At 41.1% G+C, this 15,808-nt stretch overlaps 1 protein-coding gene across 1 annotated transcript; it reads right to left on the reverse strand.

Annotated features, from left to right (window-relative positions):
• Positions 1 to 1,296: 1,296 nt before the first annotated feature.
• ANAPC5 (anaphase promoting complex subunit 5) lies at positions 1,297 to 15,808 on the reverse strand. The gene is made up of 17 exons (XM_074887237.1): positions 15,563 to 15,808; positions 15,381 to 15,460; positions 14,473 to 14,582; positions 13,876 to 14,071; positions 12,602 to 12,668; positions 10,819 to 10,920; positions 9,459 to 9,649; positions 8,478 to 8,559; positions 7,643 to 7,732; positions 6,532 to 6,713; positions 5,916 to 6,051; positions 5,604 to 5,678; positions 4,707 to 4,828; positions 3,452 to 3,559; positions 2,783 to 2,930; positions 2,033 to 2,195; positions 1,297 to 1,629 (listed from the first exon to the last, which is right to left on the reverse strand). The coding sequence occupies exons 1-17, from the start codon at positions 15,764 to 15,766 to the stop codon at positions 1,415 to 1,417; spliced, it is 2,271 nt and encodes a 756-aa protein (XP_074743338.1). The 5' UTR covers positions 15,767 to 15,808; the 3' UTR covers positions 1,297 to 1,414.

Raw genomic sequence — 15,808 nt, forward strand, 5'->3', positions numbered from 1 at the left:
CGTTTTGCTTCGAAACTTGTGGGCACCACTTCGACCTTGCGGAGCTCCCAGCAGTAGGACCATGCTTCCATCTGAGCTTTATGGATAAACGCAGCTATTTTGACCAGGATCTCAAAAGTCACTCTAGAAATCAAGTTTATGCACTTACCGTAAAAATAGCAGATGCTCTAAAAGTTTTATGGATCGAACTCCTCAGCACTGATTAAAACGTAGCTGAGAGGGGGCGAGCCACCAAAACCAGCATTCCCACAAAGCTGGGTTACTTGTCAGTGTTAGGCGCCGTTTTTAAGATCAAGGCACTGATTATCTGCCAACAGCCACGCTGCAACGCTAATTAATGAGATGGGTAAACTAACACGGGACTACCCTTGTTTCAACCACACCTCAGAGCTTCTCCCTTCCTGCCTCACCTGGCAGGGCTCCAGCAGAGCCAGGTTTAGGTCTGGTCTTGCTTTCTCCTTGCTAACAATGCCAGTTTAATCTAGCGCTTCCTAGCAGGGTATTCCCAAGCGTTTACACTAATGATGTTCCGCTTTGATATAGTCACAAGGTGAGAGGGGTGGCACCCCCAGCCCCAAGGTTCACCCGCAAAAAGTTTACACTCACAAAAGTGCAACGCCGTCTGCCTTGAAATCCCACACCGCATCTGAAATGAGATTTTTCTTCCAAAAACGAGGATCTAACTGCTGGAAGTCAAGGGCAGCATATCGGATACCGAGTTAGTTGTGATCATTTGTTCACCCATGAAACCAGAGCAGGTGAATTACACGCAGCGCCTAGGGGAGAACACATACAGTGAAAACATTTCAGCTGAGCCGCGGCTTTTGTTCTGCACTAACTTTTCTCAGCCACTCTTTGCACAAGGACACATGTAACAACAGTGCCAGGACTTTGCACCATTTGACCTCTCCAACTGAATCCTGGCCAGCACCAGAGTAGTTTAGTCTAGAGAGCAAACAGCAACTTTTAGACAGGTTAAACGCAAGGACATGTTTTAAATGAGACTCCCCGTTCTATACTGCTTAAAATGAGCATGGAGGAGCTTCGCCTACATTTTCCACTATTTTTTGTACCCCAGTGTTCATAAAGCCAGCATTGATTCTGAAAATGTCACTACTAAGAACAGATATTATTTCATCGTGACTGTGCTACTCCCCTCAGCGTGTTTATAATGCAGTCAAGAGTCTTTTCTTTTTTTTTTTCCCCCGTTCTGACTCTTTAATTTCAAGTACAGAATAAAAGTGAAATGGGTGGAAACTTACGTCTTCCCTTAAGTCATTACAAACAAAACACAAGTTTGTTCAACAGAAGACCATGATTTATTGGCAGTTATTTTGAAACACAGATGACTGAATATAATAAAAAGACATTTGTAAAAAAGCAGGAAAACAAACGAATCTCATCTTTAATTGCATCACTTGAAGGCATTGATTAAGGGGACACCGTGTGCCGGCAGTTCCTGGTGCAACTGACGGAACAACATGGCACATTTGTTCCTTTCCTGGGTCTTGCCTAGGGTGTGGAACAGCCGGGCTTGGAAGTAGAGAACATCTCTGAGCTGCTCTTTGCAGTCCACTTTGGCAAAGTAAGTCTTGGCTTCATTTAGATTCAAGATGGCAGATTCCAAAGCTGTGGAAAAAAGGGGGACAGTCATATTTAAGATAGTATCACAATAACAACTCCAAGCAGTACAGCTCAGTTCTAAGGAGCCCAATTAGAAATTCCTCAGCTTTTCAAAACAATTTGTGTCTTAGCAACATGGTCTTTCAGTTAGTTTCTGTTATTCAGCCTTTGCTGCAAAATATGGGTGTGAAAGTATGCAGATAAACAAGATTCCATCATAAACACCGCATCTATTGAATAACTAACTCCAAATTAATTTTGCTATCCGATAGCTAGGTAAAACACACTCTGCTGTATCATTTAAACTTTTTTAACAGTGATCGTGCAGCAGGACTCCAATATATACACTGGTTTGCACTTCTCAACTTCTGAGCGCAGTTTCAGTGAGGAGAATTACTCTTCACGCTACCTTCAATCTTCTTTTGTGGAGTGTAGGAAGCTGCAGAAGCCACCTGACATTTGGCCACCAAGAACATGGCACAGCCTTTGTCCAGGACAGCTCCGTGGGCCAAGACAGGTTCTATTGCCATGTGCAGAATATTCAGGGCTTGTTCAGGAATGCCAAGGATGAGCTGAAAGAGAAATACTTGCTGGTCTAATACCAGAATCCACTGGTGAGAGCAGCTTCTTCAGAGAAGACCAACATAAGCCACATCTGTTTCTAATAACGCAACACACCGCAGGCAAGGACGTAAATTTTTTCCCCACAATCTTCTTTTAAATCTAAACTTATTAGTAGAAATGAGCTACTATCTGAAATTATTAGGCATGGCTTCTCCGCTGCAGTCAGTGCTGACAACCACGTCTCTGCCAGCTCAGAATAAACAGTATAACTGAACTCCATTACAAGCATTATTTTTAATTCAAACGCATGCCAAACTGTGCTACTAGAAAACCAAAATACTAGCAGAAAAAATAACAACTGAAGAAATGAAGGCAGGGCCAATTTGCCTGCTTAACTACACGTCTTACTAATACACATGAAACTCAGCTTTTAATAACTTCCTCAACAGATTTTACATTTAGAATATACTACTTCAAAATCGATAATTTAAGTCCAACAAGGCTGTGTTCTTAAATCTCACAGGAGTAAAAGCAGTATCCAGATCCCCAGAATAAACATTGCCCTCAGCCCTGTGAAAACACAAATCAGACATACCTGGGAGAAAGCCAAGTTCAGCACAGTTTCAGAAGCCAAGTACTGCAGACTATATTCTCGAGAGAGGGCAAGAGCCTGCAGCAGGACGGGCAGCGCTATGGTATGACATGAAGATCTCCAGTAGAGCTCTGCTATTGACAGCAGTACACTAACCAAAACAGGGGGAGAGAATTGCAAACATTTTCTTTTGATGAAAGATGTCCACTTGTTCCCCAATTATTCCATCCATAATGGTATGGATTTTATTCTGAATTACATTACTGCATATACCATAAACTTCAATTACACCCTTAAGAGGAGATGCCACTGACACACAAAAGATTAAATAACACTGAAACTACTCTGAAGGTTAGGACCAAGCTACAATTACACACATGTTTCTATTCCCTATTTATTTTGGATGCAGTGTTTCCTCCTTCCCCAAGTCTTCATGGAACTTTAAAATAAATTTTCTACCTTTTAGCTTCCATATTAAAGTTTACTAGGTTTCAATTCCGCAATAGTTTGAGGATTCCTCCACACCATGATTAATAAATGAAATTATTCTGTAATCTCCAAATCATAGTAGGTAATCTGAAGACTAATGAAGTCTGAACACAGACAAATTGAAACGGCTGATTCTAATCACTGCAAAGTGGCTTTAAGAGTCTGAAAATTAAACATTCTTACCTAATCACCATCTCAGTGTTCTTGATTTTCTGGCAGTGGATCAACAACTTCTGCAAAAGTTTGTGCGCCTCTGACATTTGATTTTGGGCTTTCAAGACAATGGCTTTTCTGCCATGGTAGAAAGAAAACATCACTGATTGTATTTTTATACTTTAGATACAATTCTGCTCTTCAGAGCACAGTAAAATAGGTCTCTATTTTGTGACCTCTGTTTGTTGTAACTGCAGAATGGCATTCTGGCAAAGCGTACGCATGCTACACACACCGGCAGGGGGGAAAAACAGATATCTCTGATTCCAACTGGACAACTCACAGGCAGAAAGGATCCAACTCATAAATCAGCTTTAGATAGAAGACAGGGATTGCCAAAACCAAAGGCCAAACAGGCAGCAGACGCAGGAGGGCATGCAAGCTAGAAAGCATAGGTAATTATTTGTAAGAAAACCAGGTATGAGGTCAAGTAGCTAAAATTGGCTCGAGCTAATAATGATATGGAGCAACAGGGAAATGAGAAACAAATACACAGCAGTAGGGGATGTGTACAAATGCCCTGAGCCCAGACACCGAGTAGAATATTTAAGGATCAGGGAAATGATAAACAGTCCAATTCCAGAAGGACAAGCATCAGGTCCCACAGCTTGAATACTGATCTTCCGGCTTACTGGCACTGGTTATGTTTTTAGGTGTTTTGCCTCATTGAAAATCAACAAGAAATTGCTTTTAACAGTAAGTTGTTTTACATACTCACCAAATGACAACTTTTAACCCTACCTACTTCTAACATATTGTTCTCATTTAGAAACAAGAACCCATTCAGGTGAGAGAAAAATCATATTGTTCCATTTCGTAGATGTAGAAACCAGGACACAGATGAAGACACTCAAGCTCAGACCAGGCCTGAGATCCCTGGCTATGGGATGTACAATTCTGCTTTGTGCTTAGGCTGGAGTACAGTTACCATGTCAGATTTTGAAGAAGCATTTTGTTTTCTCACAACAGATCTACAGCTCTACAATAACACCAACTTCAGCAGTGCTATTCCAGTTCTTAAAATGTCCAGAGAAACAACTAGAAGTTATTACTGCAGAACACAGTCTAAGGGAATAAGCACTACAGGTTAGACAACATGACCATAATTAGTTCTGGAAAGGGAAGAACATGTAAGCACACGTGACCGCCAGCAATCGTTTTGCTAAATTTTTCATTATCTTCATGGGACACACCTGCAAGTGTATGCAGATTCATGATTTCTTACCTGTATACGCCTTCAATGCTATTAAGTGCTGTAATTCCTGCTACAAGAGAATCTGCTATATGATATCTGCCATCATTCATGGCTCTCTCAAACTGTATTTTCTGATCAAACAGCATCCAAAGCTAAACAAAAGAACATCCAGGAACAAGTTTTAGAAGTTGTGCCTGCTCATTTTCTAATCCCAAATTAGAACATGCTTTTTATTTTCCCTTGTGGATATTTATGTCTAGACACAACTAATTCCACTGTCTAATTACTGTATTTACTAAATTACTGTCCTCAACAGAAATGCTCAAGTCTGGATTAATGCTTCAATACCAAAGCTCACCTATTTGACTGCATTTTAAGTAAAAAAGCTCTTTTAAATCATTATTAATGCTTTGAAAGAGTAGAATTGTTCAGTAGCAAAAAGAGAAGGACCAAACTGTATGTCATGGAATCTCGAACACTCCGATGTAAATTCTATCTTATAGGCCTGTGTGTTAATGTGCTTCCCAGAGTCACACAGAAACCGGCCTACTCTCTCAGTTATTTCTGGATTGTAATATATCAAAATAAGTAGCACTAATTAAACAGAACTTTGAAGCTCCAAATCAATGCAGAGCTTTAATCCTGTATGTGCTCACGAACGAGATGTATATTTCTCTGTCAATGACATTTCTATTTAAACAGCTTTTTCTTAGGAGGCTGTGGTGAGACAAATGTCTCACCAGTCTTAAAACAGAGGCATCTTTTTCATGTTTCTGTAGAAAAGTTTATGCCACAGCTTCCTGTGAGGTCAGGAGCCAAGTGAAATTAGCAAATGTGTAGCCTTGAGGAAAGAATTCAGATGCAATGGAATTCAGATCCCATGTATAATAGTTACATAATTTACAGGTTAAATTATAAATATTCTACCTGTGCATGCTGACTATTGGGAGGGAATCTCTCCTTTAGATGTTTCAATATTTCAGAAGCAGCTGCAAAGTATCCCTGTAACACAGGAACAGCACTCTGATGAATGCACGCTGGGGCAAGCACCACTCCCCTCGATTTCAACACAACCTTCATGGAAAGAACTTGCCAAGCACAAACCCTGCATTTTCTTCACCCCCAACACAGACATTAAAGGCAGAACAAAACACGAGTCAAGTCTCGCCCTCTCTGTCAATAACACCCACACGTCTTCTCACCCAGATGACATTTTGTGCAACTAGCCATAAAACTCACCTGCTCTGCGTGTAGCTCAGCCAGGTGACACAATACTACCGCGAAGGACTCTGTGTTATTCTGCTGAACGCCCACGTTCACAGCCTCCAGACTGTTCATGCTCAGCAGTGTTTGGGCTTGTTGAAGTGCCATGGTGCTTGTGCAAGAGAAACATCTTTTAGCTTTCAAGCAACAAACAACTGCCATTTTTAATCTATGGTCTTGTTATGACAACAGTCTACATTTTCTGGTAAGACAGGGGCCTGGGGGAGAACAAAAACCTGTAAAACAACTGCTATTCAGGAACTCTGCACTATGCAGGCACATCAAGTACTACATACCAAAAGCTGCAGACAGCCTAAGCACAGAGATGCTGAAAATGGGGGCACAGGAACAACTTGTGATCTATTTGCTGCTACTAAATGGAAACTCAATCCCTTCTCCAGTACGAGTTTTAAAGGAACACAAGAGAATGGAAATAATTGCACTCAGCCTGTACTGAATCACAGTCTGATTGCTTTATTTTAGTGCACTGGAGAGACACAGTCACTTGTTACACCTATATAAATAACTCAAAATGCATTATGTGCTAATAAGTACAGTGAGCTAACCCAAGAGCTCAAAAGAAAGAAAATACCTGCGGCCGTATAATCTCCAAATGGCAGTCTTCTGTGCTATACTGATATCAATAAGCTCTGACAAACTGTGTTTCCAGTGCAACAGATCAGAATCTTTTAAGGCATCCATTAGTTTGTTGGCAGCCTTTCCTGCAAAAGCTCTTTGCTGAACCAAGGACTGTATTCCCAGGGAAGCAAGGTACTAGGAAGAAGAAAAAAAAAAAAATACCAACAGCATTGAAAGACTAATAGAGTACAGGATGCTTACAAATTTCATCGGAGCAAGAGTTCTAAACTAAGAAAAAAATCCCAAAGAGGTGATGTTATTCAGCACAGACAAAGGAACACTGCTCGAGGCATTTCTTTAAATACCCACTTATGCACACCCACACTATGTGAATGCCATTTTGTCAGATGTGAAAGGTAATTTCCACTCCCCCACACAGAAGTCTTAAAGAGGATGACAGGGCTTGTACCTGGATTTCTCCAACGATGAAACAGCTGTGAAAACACAGAGCCTTCCCTCCCCTTCCCCACCAAGCAGCCATGTCTGCTCTCGTCTCCCAACATCAGCAGTTTAGTTCCTTTTAGAACAATTCTCTTAAAGAGTTTGCAGATCTTGAGGAAGACAGAACCAAACAGCCAACAGATTCAGGGCACAAAACTATCTCAGGGGGGGGCTGCCTTGCAAGATTTCACAGCTGGGACGGAGCTATACAAGTAAACATGTGTTCAAAGGCCTGCCAGAGGCATCAGCACTGAGTTTCAGGGAAGGCAGAGGCTTAAGAACCTCCCTTGACACCAGCAGATTGTGCTACAGGCCAAAGGCCAAAACGGTGCACGGAGCCAGGCTAGTAGCCACAGAGAGTTTTTCTGCCTGAAAAACAAACAAGTTAGAAGGAAAAACAGTGAGCCTTGCAATAATGCACTGGCATTAAAGCAACTGAACTCTGGTTTGTTAACATGAAGAGTAGAAACCGCTACATTTTGGACTGTTAAAACAGATTTGTCTAAATTCAGTTACGTATTTTGAACAGACCAGCCACAAAACCCCAAACCCTATCACGCGTGCTCTCCTCACCACATGTTTTTGTTCTAGAATAAAGTTAAAGATAAATGAAACGGACTTACTGGCAAACCAAAATGTAAGGATTTGTTTACAGAGTGCTCCAGCAGAACACAGCTATCGAATATCTTCTGCTCCAAGATGTACAACCAGCTCTATCAAAGAAAAAAAGATAAAATCTCATTGCAAATAGCTAATGGGTGCAGCACTTTTAACTTCTCTTACTTTTTGCACAGCCTGCACAAAAACTCACTGGAAATACAAACCACTCTTTAGAATTAATATGATACTAAGGAAACTTCTATTAAATGCTGCACAGCAAAACAGATCAAAAGTGCAGCTAGGCTGGGACACCGATTTGACAGCGGTCGACGCTGGAGGTTCAGACTAATGCACAGAAACCCCATTATAACTTTGCTGCGGAAAGCAGTATCTCAGGAGTTTGATAGCACTGATGCCAATTCATTATATCAATAATGTTAATTACAGAACAAAATACAGAGGAACCTAAGTCCTTCCCTCCTCCTTTTTGTTTGCTCAAAAGAAGGCTGATTACACTCTGAGAATCCAACAGACAATAAGGAGGAAGTTTAGGAAATACTTTGTCTTTTTAAAACATCTAAGCTTAGTTGTGAGTTCTTAGTACTGTGGGATCACAAGTCCCATTTAAGAAAGTAATCCTTCATTGCAACAAAGCCATCCCATGATCTCCCTACAGCTTGTTGCTTTGGGTGACCCATCTGCCAGAAGCAGCGTCATCCTGTCACCCTGCTGCTGGACAGTCACATTTAAATTACTGATGCATTTGATGAGATACTATTGTAAGAGTGTTCACGGGGCAAAGGCTCAGATAACAGAGGCAAAGGTGACTTAACCTCTGTTTCAACACAACTATCTTACCAGGCAGTGCTGCAAGCAAACATGGTCGTTAGACTCCTGTGCAATTCGGATGGCTTCCTGAAGTGCAAGTTCAGCCTGCTGGCTATCGGCAAACAAAAAGGGAGAATGTATTAGTATTCCCACAGGGCTTAAAATACAGCATTATGATCCAGAGGAATATTGATCTAAATTATGCATATCACACTCAGAAGATAACTGATTGTAGAAAGCCTGTATTTTCCTCCTAGCACTTTAGCAGGATATTCTAGTCTTGAGGATAATTTGCAAGCCCCTACAAAAATGCAACTGTAACCCCTAAGTGGGCTTTCCAACCCCGTACACGCCAGTGTGCCAACCTATTGTTTGAACAGGGGCAACGTGAAGTATCTGCCTGCATAGAAAAATGTTGCTGCTCTCAGTTCTGCAGATGTCCTTGCTATCTCCAGTCCTTTTACATGATGCATCCAGGCAGCAGTCAATAAATGAAACCATATGAGAGATGGGTAAGCCAGCTTTATCAATAAAATAACACCCACCCCTATGGCATTTTAAAATTAAAAAAGCTCAGATGGCACTTTTTTTTTTTTAATTATTCTTTCTTCCTATCATCAGCTCTATGTTGATTTGAACATTAACAGAAAAGCAACCACACTTTCTTGATAATATAGCTGAAAATAGGCATTCGTGTCCATTGACCTTTCTGAGGTCATGGAAATGTAGCAATTCAGAACTTAAATACCTAGGAACAGTTGCAACCAGACATTGACAAATGTCAACTCTTACCCTGCTGTAGATGGCTCAGTTATTATGGAAACCAAATAAATGTCAAAATAAACCAAAACAAATTAAGATTCCAAGAAAATTCCAACCCAACCCAACTACAGCTGTCATCAAGTTAGAGAAAGTCCCTCCTTCTCCTGAACAGATTTTCAGAATGAACAAAAGGTCTATTTATCAGCAACAAGATGAATTTTAGTTGTGTGGTACAATATATGAACTTACTAATGGCCAAACCGGCAGTGCAGTGCAGCTAGATTCAGAGCAGCGTATCTCAGGCTCCGACCGTAACCTTCATCTCCGTTGCTTTTGCTTTCTGCTCCAGTGAGAATTAAACGGTCAAAATAATGAAGGAGGCTGTGTGTTGAACTGAAGACATCTTGCACTCTGAGGCTATTTAAGTAGCTTAAATAATGCTAAAAATTGAAGCAAAGCCAGCTTTAACTATATAGAACTATTAAAACAAAGGTTTTCTTTATAATTACTACGTACCTTCTTACTGAGAAAGGTTGCCTAATGAGGCAACCATGAAATACTGTATGGCCAGAAAACTGCTTGACCAGAAGCTGCAGCAATACTGAGACTACCTGTGCAAAAGTTTTATAAACCTTGGACAAAACTGGTTGTTTTCCCTAACAGGATCTTCCAAACGGTGTCCCATTGGCCAAGATCTGGCCGTCAGAACTATCCCACCCAGTCTGAGACCTCTACATTGGCAGAATCCCTCTATTTATGTGCTAAGCAAGAGTGGGAATGAGGCATGACTCCCGCAGCGTCTGCACTCAGGAAGGTACTCAGAAGCATGAGCACTGCTTCCAAACGCTGTGCAAATAGAAAGGAGATGCTAAAACTGTGTATTTTCTTCCTGGTACTGAGACCTGGGCAGAATAGCCCTTCATGTCAGACAAACAGGACAGTGGAGAGGACTTGGGGAGTTGTGAAGTCCAGCCCCTGCTAGTGCAGCCCTTTCAAAAACATGTCCCCAAATGGGAGCAAAGAAAATCCTGTCTGCCTCAGCCCAGGGCTACTGGGAGGAAGAGTTAGAAAGTAAGGCAGGAAAGAGTTAACTGGGAACTCATGGAACTTGCTCAAGAATAAGCTGTCCAGGAACAAGGCAAATGCTCACAGCACAGGTCTGGAAACAACTCTCAACGCAAGTCATCTATTGCTTTCTGTATAAATTGCTATTAAGCACCAGAAGTAAAGTGAAGGTCAATAAGCAAAATCAACAGATATTGCACTTAATACAGACTTTTAAACTTAGGGAGTATGAGGCCTGAAATTTCTTAGGAAAACGTGTGTAAAAGAAGTTTTAGTTCAACAAGAATGCACTCACATAGTCTCCCTTAAATTAAGAGGATTATATCTGTGCAAGAAGCTAGACATGTGGTTAAATACTTAGCTTAATTAAGGTTTCTGTACCTTCAGGAGTTTCAGTCTGAATTACTAAACATTTACATGCAACTTGCTCACATTTTTATCATCTGCTTATATTTCAGTATCGAATAAATTACTCCCAAATAATCCCATCCTAGAGATAAGAAATCCCTTTACAACCATTTTGGATGAAGAAAAAAATACTTACTGCTTCAGCAAAGTCTGGATTAAATTTTAACAAGTTGTTCAATTCCTTTTGTAAAGATGCTGGAGTAAGAGCCTTTGTTTCGTCATTCTTCAGTAAAGAAGCCTGGATTAAAAATGGAAAAGTAAAAGTAAGATAAGTAGCTCAAACTGCAGGGTTACAATATATTTTGATACATGCTTGTCAGTTTGTTATCTGCTTGGAGAGAACATTAAAGATGATTTTGTAACAGCTCTGTCTATTGTGATGCTGAAACATCAGTGGCAATTTTATTCTATACTATAGTATAGCATTCACTTTCCAAGATCAGAGAGACCAAGTGAAGTAAAAGCTTATTTGAAGAACCGTTTGAAGGTATTTAAAGAATTCTATCTAAGTTTCTCTTTGAAGAACTAATACAACGGATCGCTCACTAGAATTACACGTATCTTCTCACCAAAAAAAAAAAAAATCATGAAACTAAAAGTAAATCCATAGTTTGATTCAGGAAGTAGATCAATTAATAAAAAATTACAATGATCTAGTTCCTAGAATAAGTATCACTGAATAGTGAATAAAGAGACTTCAAATTTCAGAACCTCCTAAGCATCCCAATTCCTCCATAATACTCTAAATAGGAGGAAAAAAATAAATATCAATTAGGAGGAAAAAAATGTTAATTAGGAGCAAAAAATATTAGGAGCAAAGAATGTTAATTAGAAGAAAAAAAATAAATGTATACACACAACTGGAGCTAGATGACAGGGGTCTGTGTGCCTGCGGTGCCAGGAACTGGAGTGGGGACCAGAGGTGACAGAGGCCTATGTGTCTGTGGTGCCAGCAACCGGAGCAAGCGGGAGTACGTGTGTCAGCGGGTGACTGCTGGTGAACATCCACCCAGACTGGGCAGAAAGTCGGATAAACAGCTTGAGAGCCAAGTATTGAAACAGTGATAAGACTGGGCCAGATATGCCTCTCTGAATGAGGGAACTGGAAGAAGTCCAGGCCAACCAGGAGGTCCCAAGCCAACTGATGAAGACCGTGGGGCCTTTGGGTCAATGGAGAGATGCATTTGTATGTGCGGTGTGTCCTTCTGCTGGAGGCAACTGGACACCAGACAATCCAGGGGCCAGTTACTTGATAAACTGAGCCTATAAGCCCAGTTACTGGTGGAAGAGAGAGAGAGTGCACACGCATGCAAGAGCATACATGTGTATATATTTCACACGAATAGACCTTCATCCTCATCAGCCACAGAGGGGAACAGGCTAACAGACAGGATGCTCAGCCTCAACACTGGTTGCACCAGGGCTCATGGAGCTGCAGGAGCCTTGTCGTGATCAGGCTACCGGATTCAACAACCCCAACAGTAAAGAACCTAATGGCACTAAGAAGTTACTTTAAACTTTTAAAATGTATATGAAACATCATGTAATAGATTTTATGTTTTTTAGCAAGCTATTATAAGCATGCAGTGCATTTACTGACATCTGTGCCCATGTGTCTTTCTGCTCCATTTTGTATTTACCAGCTGGAATAATCAACAAAACTGCACATTTCACAGACATCAAATCTGAGGCAAGTGGTCAGAACAGAAGTGACCTTCTCAGAATCAAATATAATCATATGGTGTAAAGTCTAGATAAAACACTTTTAGCCCCAAGAGCTCATACTGAGCAACTACATGCAAGAGATCAACAAATCTTTAACAGATATAAGAAAACATCATGTCTGACACTGTGGATGAAATTGAAGGTGAAACTCATGTTATGGATCATTTACTCAACTTTATTCAGAATTAACATACCTGCTGAGAAAGAAAATACTCTGCTTGTTTCTGGGAAAGAGGCCCACTGCAAGATATCTCTTCTTCCCTGATAAAAAGCACTCTGGTTAGAAACAAGGCCAATGAAATAGAATACAAGGAAATAAATTTTATTAGACACTCCATACTTTTATCAAGTTTTATGATATTATAGCTCAAAGCATGAAAGGAAACTAAGAGGAAAAAACTTAATAAAGAATAAAATCTACTACGTCAAAATTAGCAATCCAAATTATTTCAGACAGTTCAGTTGCAATCTTCAACCTGCAGAGACCATAGTCAATATGAATGTTACCCTAAATACACATGAAAACCCAAATAAAAACAGCAAATAGAAGATTTGGGGTTGACACATTCAAATGGCTTTGCTCTGGTTTTCCTTTTTTCTGAAGACAGTCATAATGAAATGAACTGGCACTTTGGCCGCATACATCGCTCCAGAAAACAGCTGTTCTGCAAGAGCAGATAGAAGTTTATTCCACAGAAAGGCAGCAACTACAGCAAATAGCCAGAAAGCTGCTAACTGACTCATGCTGTAGCAGGGCATGCACAAACAGGAGTCTATATAAAGACAGTTTAGAAAGTACATTTTAACTATATGGATACACAAAATGCTTTTAGGATTATTCTTACAGTGGAGCACCTCTTTAGCAGGTGAAAAGTCTCAATATTTGTTTCTCATTTTTGATGTAAATAGACACAAGTTCTTTTATTTGGAGAAGGACAAAAAGAGAAACCAAAACCATTAAGCTTAAACTTTTCCTTAGCAAGCAATCTTTCCTCGTTGGAAGCAAAAGTGACCTCTCCAACAGCTTTGGCACATCACACACTACCACAACCACAGAAGTCGTTCAGCGCGGGCTGTACAGAAGGGAACTGTGGGCAGCATCTGGCCTTTAGCCTGCGATTCCCTAAGCGAGCATGAGAACAGGACTGCCATCTTCTACCAGTGAGCAGAACTGCTGCCATTTACAAGTGTTACCACATGGTGGCACCACGGAAACGGAGAGGCCACGCAGCTCTGCCAGTGGTCAGGAGGCTTTAAAAAAAAAAAACAACCCAAGATTACAGTACACTGTATCTCAATACTGCAGCTGAAGTCGTTAGTGATAGGACACACACAGGGCCTAGATGAGCATTCGTGGAGTTCGGAAGGTTTAACAGGATAAAGCTTAAGTTTAGTCTGATGTGTACAGAAGTAATCTGAAATAAGACTAATTCTCTTAAAAAGAAACGCTTTAATATTAATGTATCACCTTAAAGGTACATCAAGTTCTTCTTTCTCCATTTTCCCCTCCAGTTCCTCTGTATTTGTCAGTTCCATCTCAGTCTCATCAATGCCATTTTTTTTCTCATCATTCTGAAAGTACTGCTGAAGTGCAGTGTAAAGTTTATAGACCTGACTAAAAGAAAGCTTATTGTATGCCAAGATCATATGGCGCAGAAACAGACCTGCAAAGGAAAACATCTGTTATGACAACTGTCTGTAAGGTTGCTGTTTCAGGGAGGAGACTAGAAATCATAACAACCAGAAGCTTAAATGGCATTATTTAATTTTGCTTGAGTGTCTCATCTCAGCCTACCAACTGAAAAAACTCAATTTTACAGGGTGTAAATCTGGTATTAATTTAGAAGCAAATCTCATAGACTACCTGATCACAGAAAAATCATTAAGATCAGTAAGAACTGCAATATATGCAAAATTATTAGTTAATATGAAACATCTGAGCAAGAGAAAAATCATATTTGCAATCTTTACACCTCCCCAAAAAGAAAACCAAAGCTGATCCTGAGTGAATTACATTAGTGATAGCTATCCCATCAAATATAGCTTATGGATAACAATTAATTACCTACTACACTTGTTTTATGAACTTCTGGCTCTGTCCCTGTAAATGAATCTGAAAGATCATCAAAAAATTGTTCCATGTCTTTCAATTCTCCTTCTGCCATAAGTTTTAGCCTAAACAGGGAAAAAAAAAAGAACACCTTTTTTTAGGGTATTAATAATACGCATCAAATATTGTTCTATTTCAGGTATAGATGAGTAAACACAAACAGAACCAAGTGGCAGCTAATTCATTAAGCCCAGAAGGTTTTTACACTGATGAGCCAAATCAAAACATATTAAATATTAATAATAAGGCAAATAATCAGGTTTAGGGGTTTTTTTTCCTTTTTAAAGAGTTCTTTTAATAAAGAGAACGATTAGAAGACATTGTTATTCTTTCAACAAAACAATTTGGAACCCAAAACAGACTGATTTTTAAAACCAGATCTTCTGTATCATAGAAACTTTAAAACAGATGGCTTTGATGTTTGGTTTGTGTATCTTTCAGAACTTATTTACAAAAACTAAGAAAGCTGTAGAAGTACATTTCAGCTCCAAATGTATGACTTTTTAAACTATACATTTACACATACAGAGCACTTCTTCACAAATATCAGAGTAGATATAGATAACACAGAGCACACATATAATGGCTTTATATTTCACAGAAATACTGGTTGTAGAGGCAGTATTCTCACGTTTCCAACACAAAACACAGAATCCACAAGAGTGAAGGGATTAACCGAACAACGCAAGCAGTTCCTTGGGCTGGCTCGCTCTGACTTCGGGCCCCCCCTCCACTGAGAGCTCACAGCGGGGGCCAGTGTCCGGCCCCCAGCAGCTTCCCCCCCCCGCCCCTTCCCCAGACGCAAGGACCCGGTTTAGGGGTTTCCTGAGGGCGGGAAGGGGAGGCGCGGCCCCGGCTCCCACCTGATGTGCACGGAGCTGGCCAGGTGCGGGCAGGACTCCTCGATGGCCTTACGCAGTCGCGACAGCGGCATGTCAGGGCCCTGGGGAGAAAAGCGACATGTCGCGACAGGCCACAATGTCAGCGGCCCCTTGGGGTCGCCCTCCCGTCCCTCCCAAGCTCAAGGCCCAGGCCCGTCCCCGACCTGCAGCAGCGGCAGTAGCAGCCGGTTGAGCCGCCGTCGCTCCAGCAGGCCGAGCTGCGCGCCGGCGCGGCCCAGCTCGCTCAGGAGCACCAGCAGCGCCATCTTGTAGGGGGTGACCCAGTCCTTGATGCCGAAGACGTTGGCATGCACCACGCCGTTCGTCATCATCGGGTTGAAGTAGAGGCTCTCGTGCACGCTCGCCATGGCGGCACCCGGCCGCCGCCCCGTCGCCCGGGAAACCGGGCT

Source organism: Strix uralensis, chromosome 17 (genome assembly GCF_047716275.1).
Source record: "Strix uralensis isolate ZFMK-TIS-50842 chromosome 17, bStrUra1, whole genome shotgun sequence".
In the NCBI taxonomy this organism is placed as follows: Eukaryota; Metazoa; Chordata; class Aves; order Strigiformes; family Strigidae; genus Strix; species Strix uralensis.

Excerpts from the sequence above, each read along its gene's own strand:
- ANAPC5 (XM_074887237.1), bottom strand. The coding sequence starts at position 15,766 with ATGGCGAGCGTGCACGAGAGCCTCTACTTCAACCCGATGATGACGAAC. Across the intron at positions 7,733-8,477 it reads TTTGCTTGCAGCACTGCCTG|AGCTGGTTGTACATCTTGGA; the intron begins GTAAGATAGTTG and ends TTTCTTTGATAG. Across the intron at positions 5,679-5,915 it reads CTGAGCTACACGCAGAGCAG|GGATACTTTGCAGCTGCTTC; the intron begins GTGAGTTTTATG and ends CCTGTGTTACAG.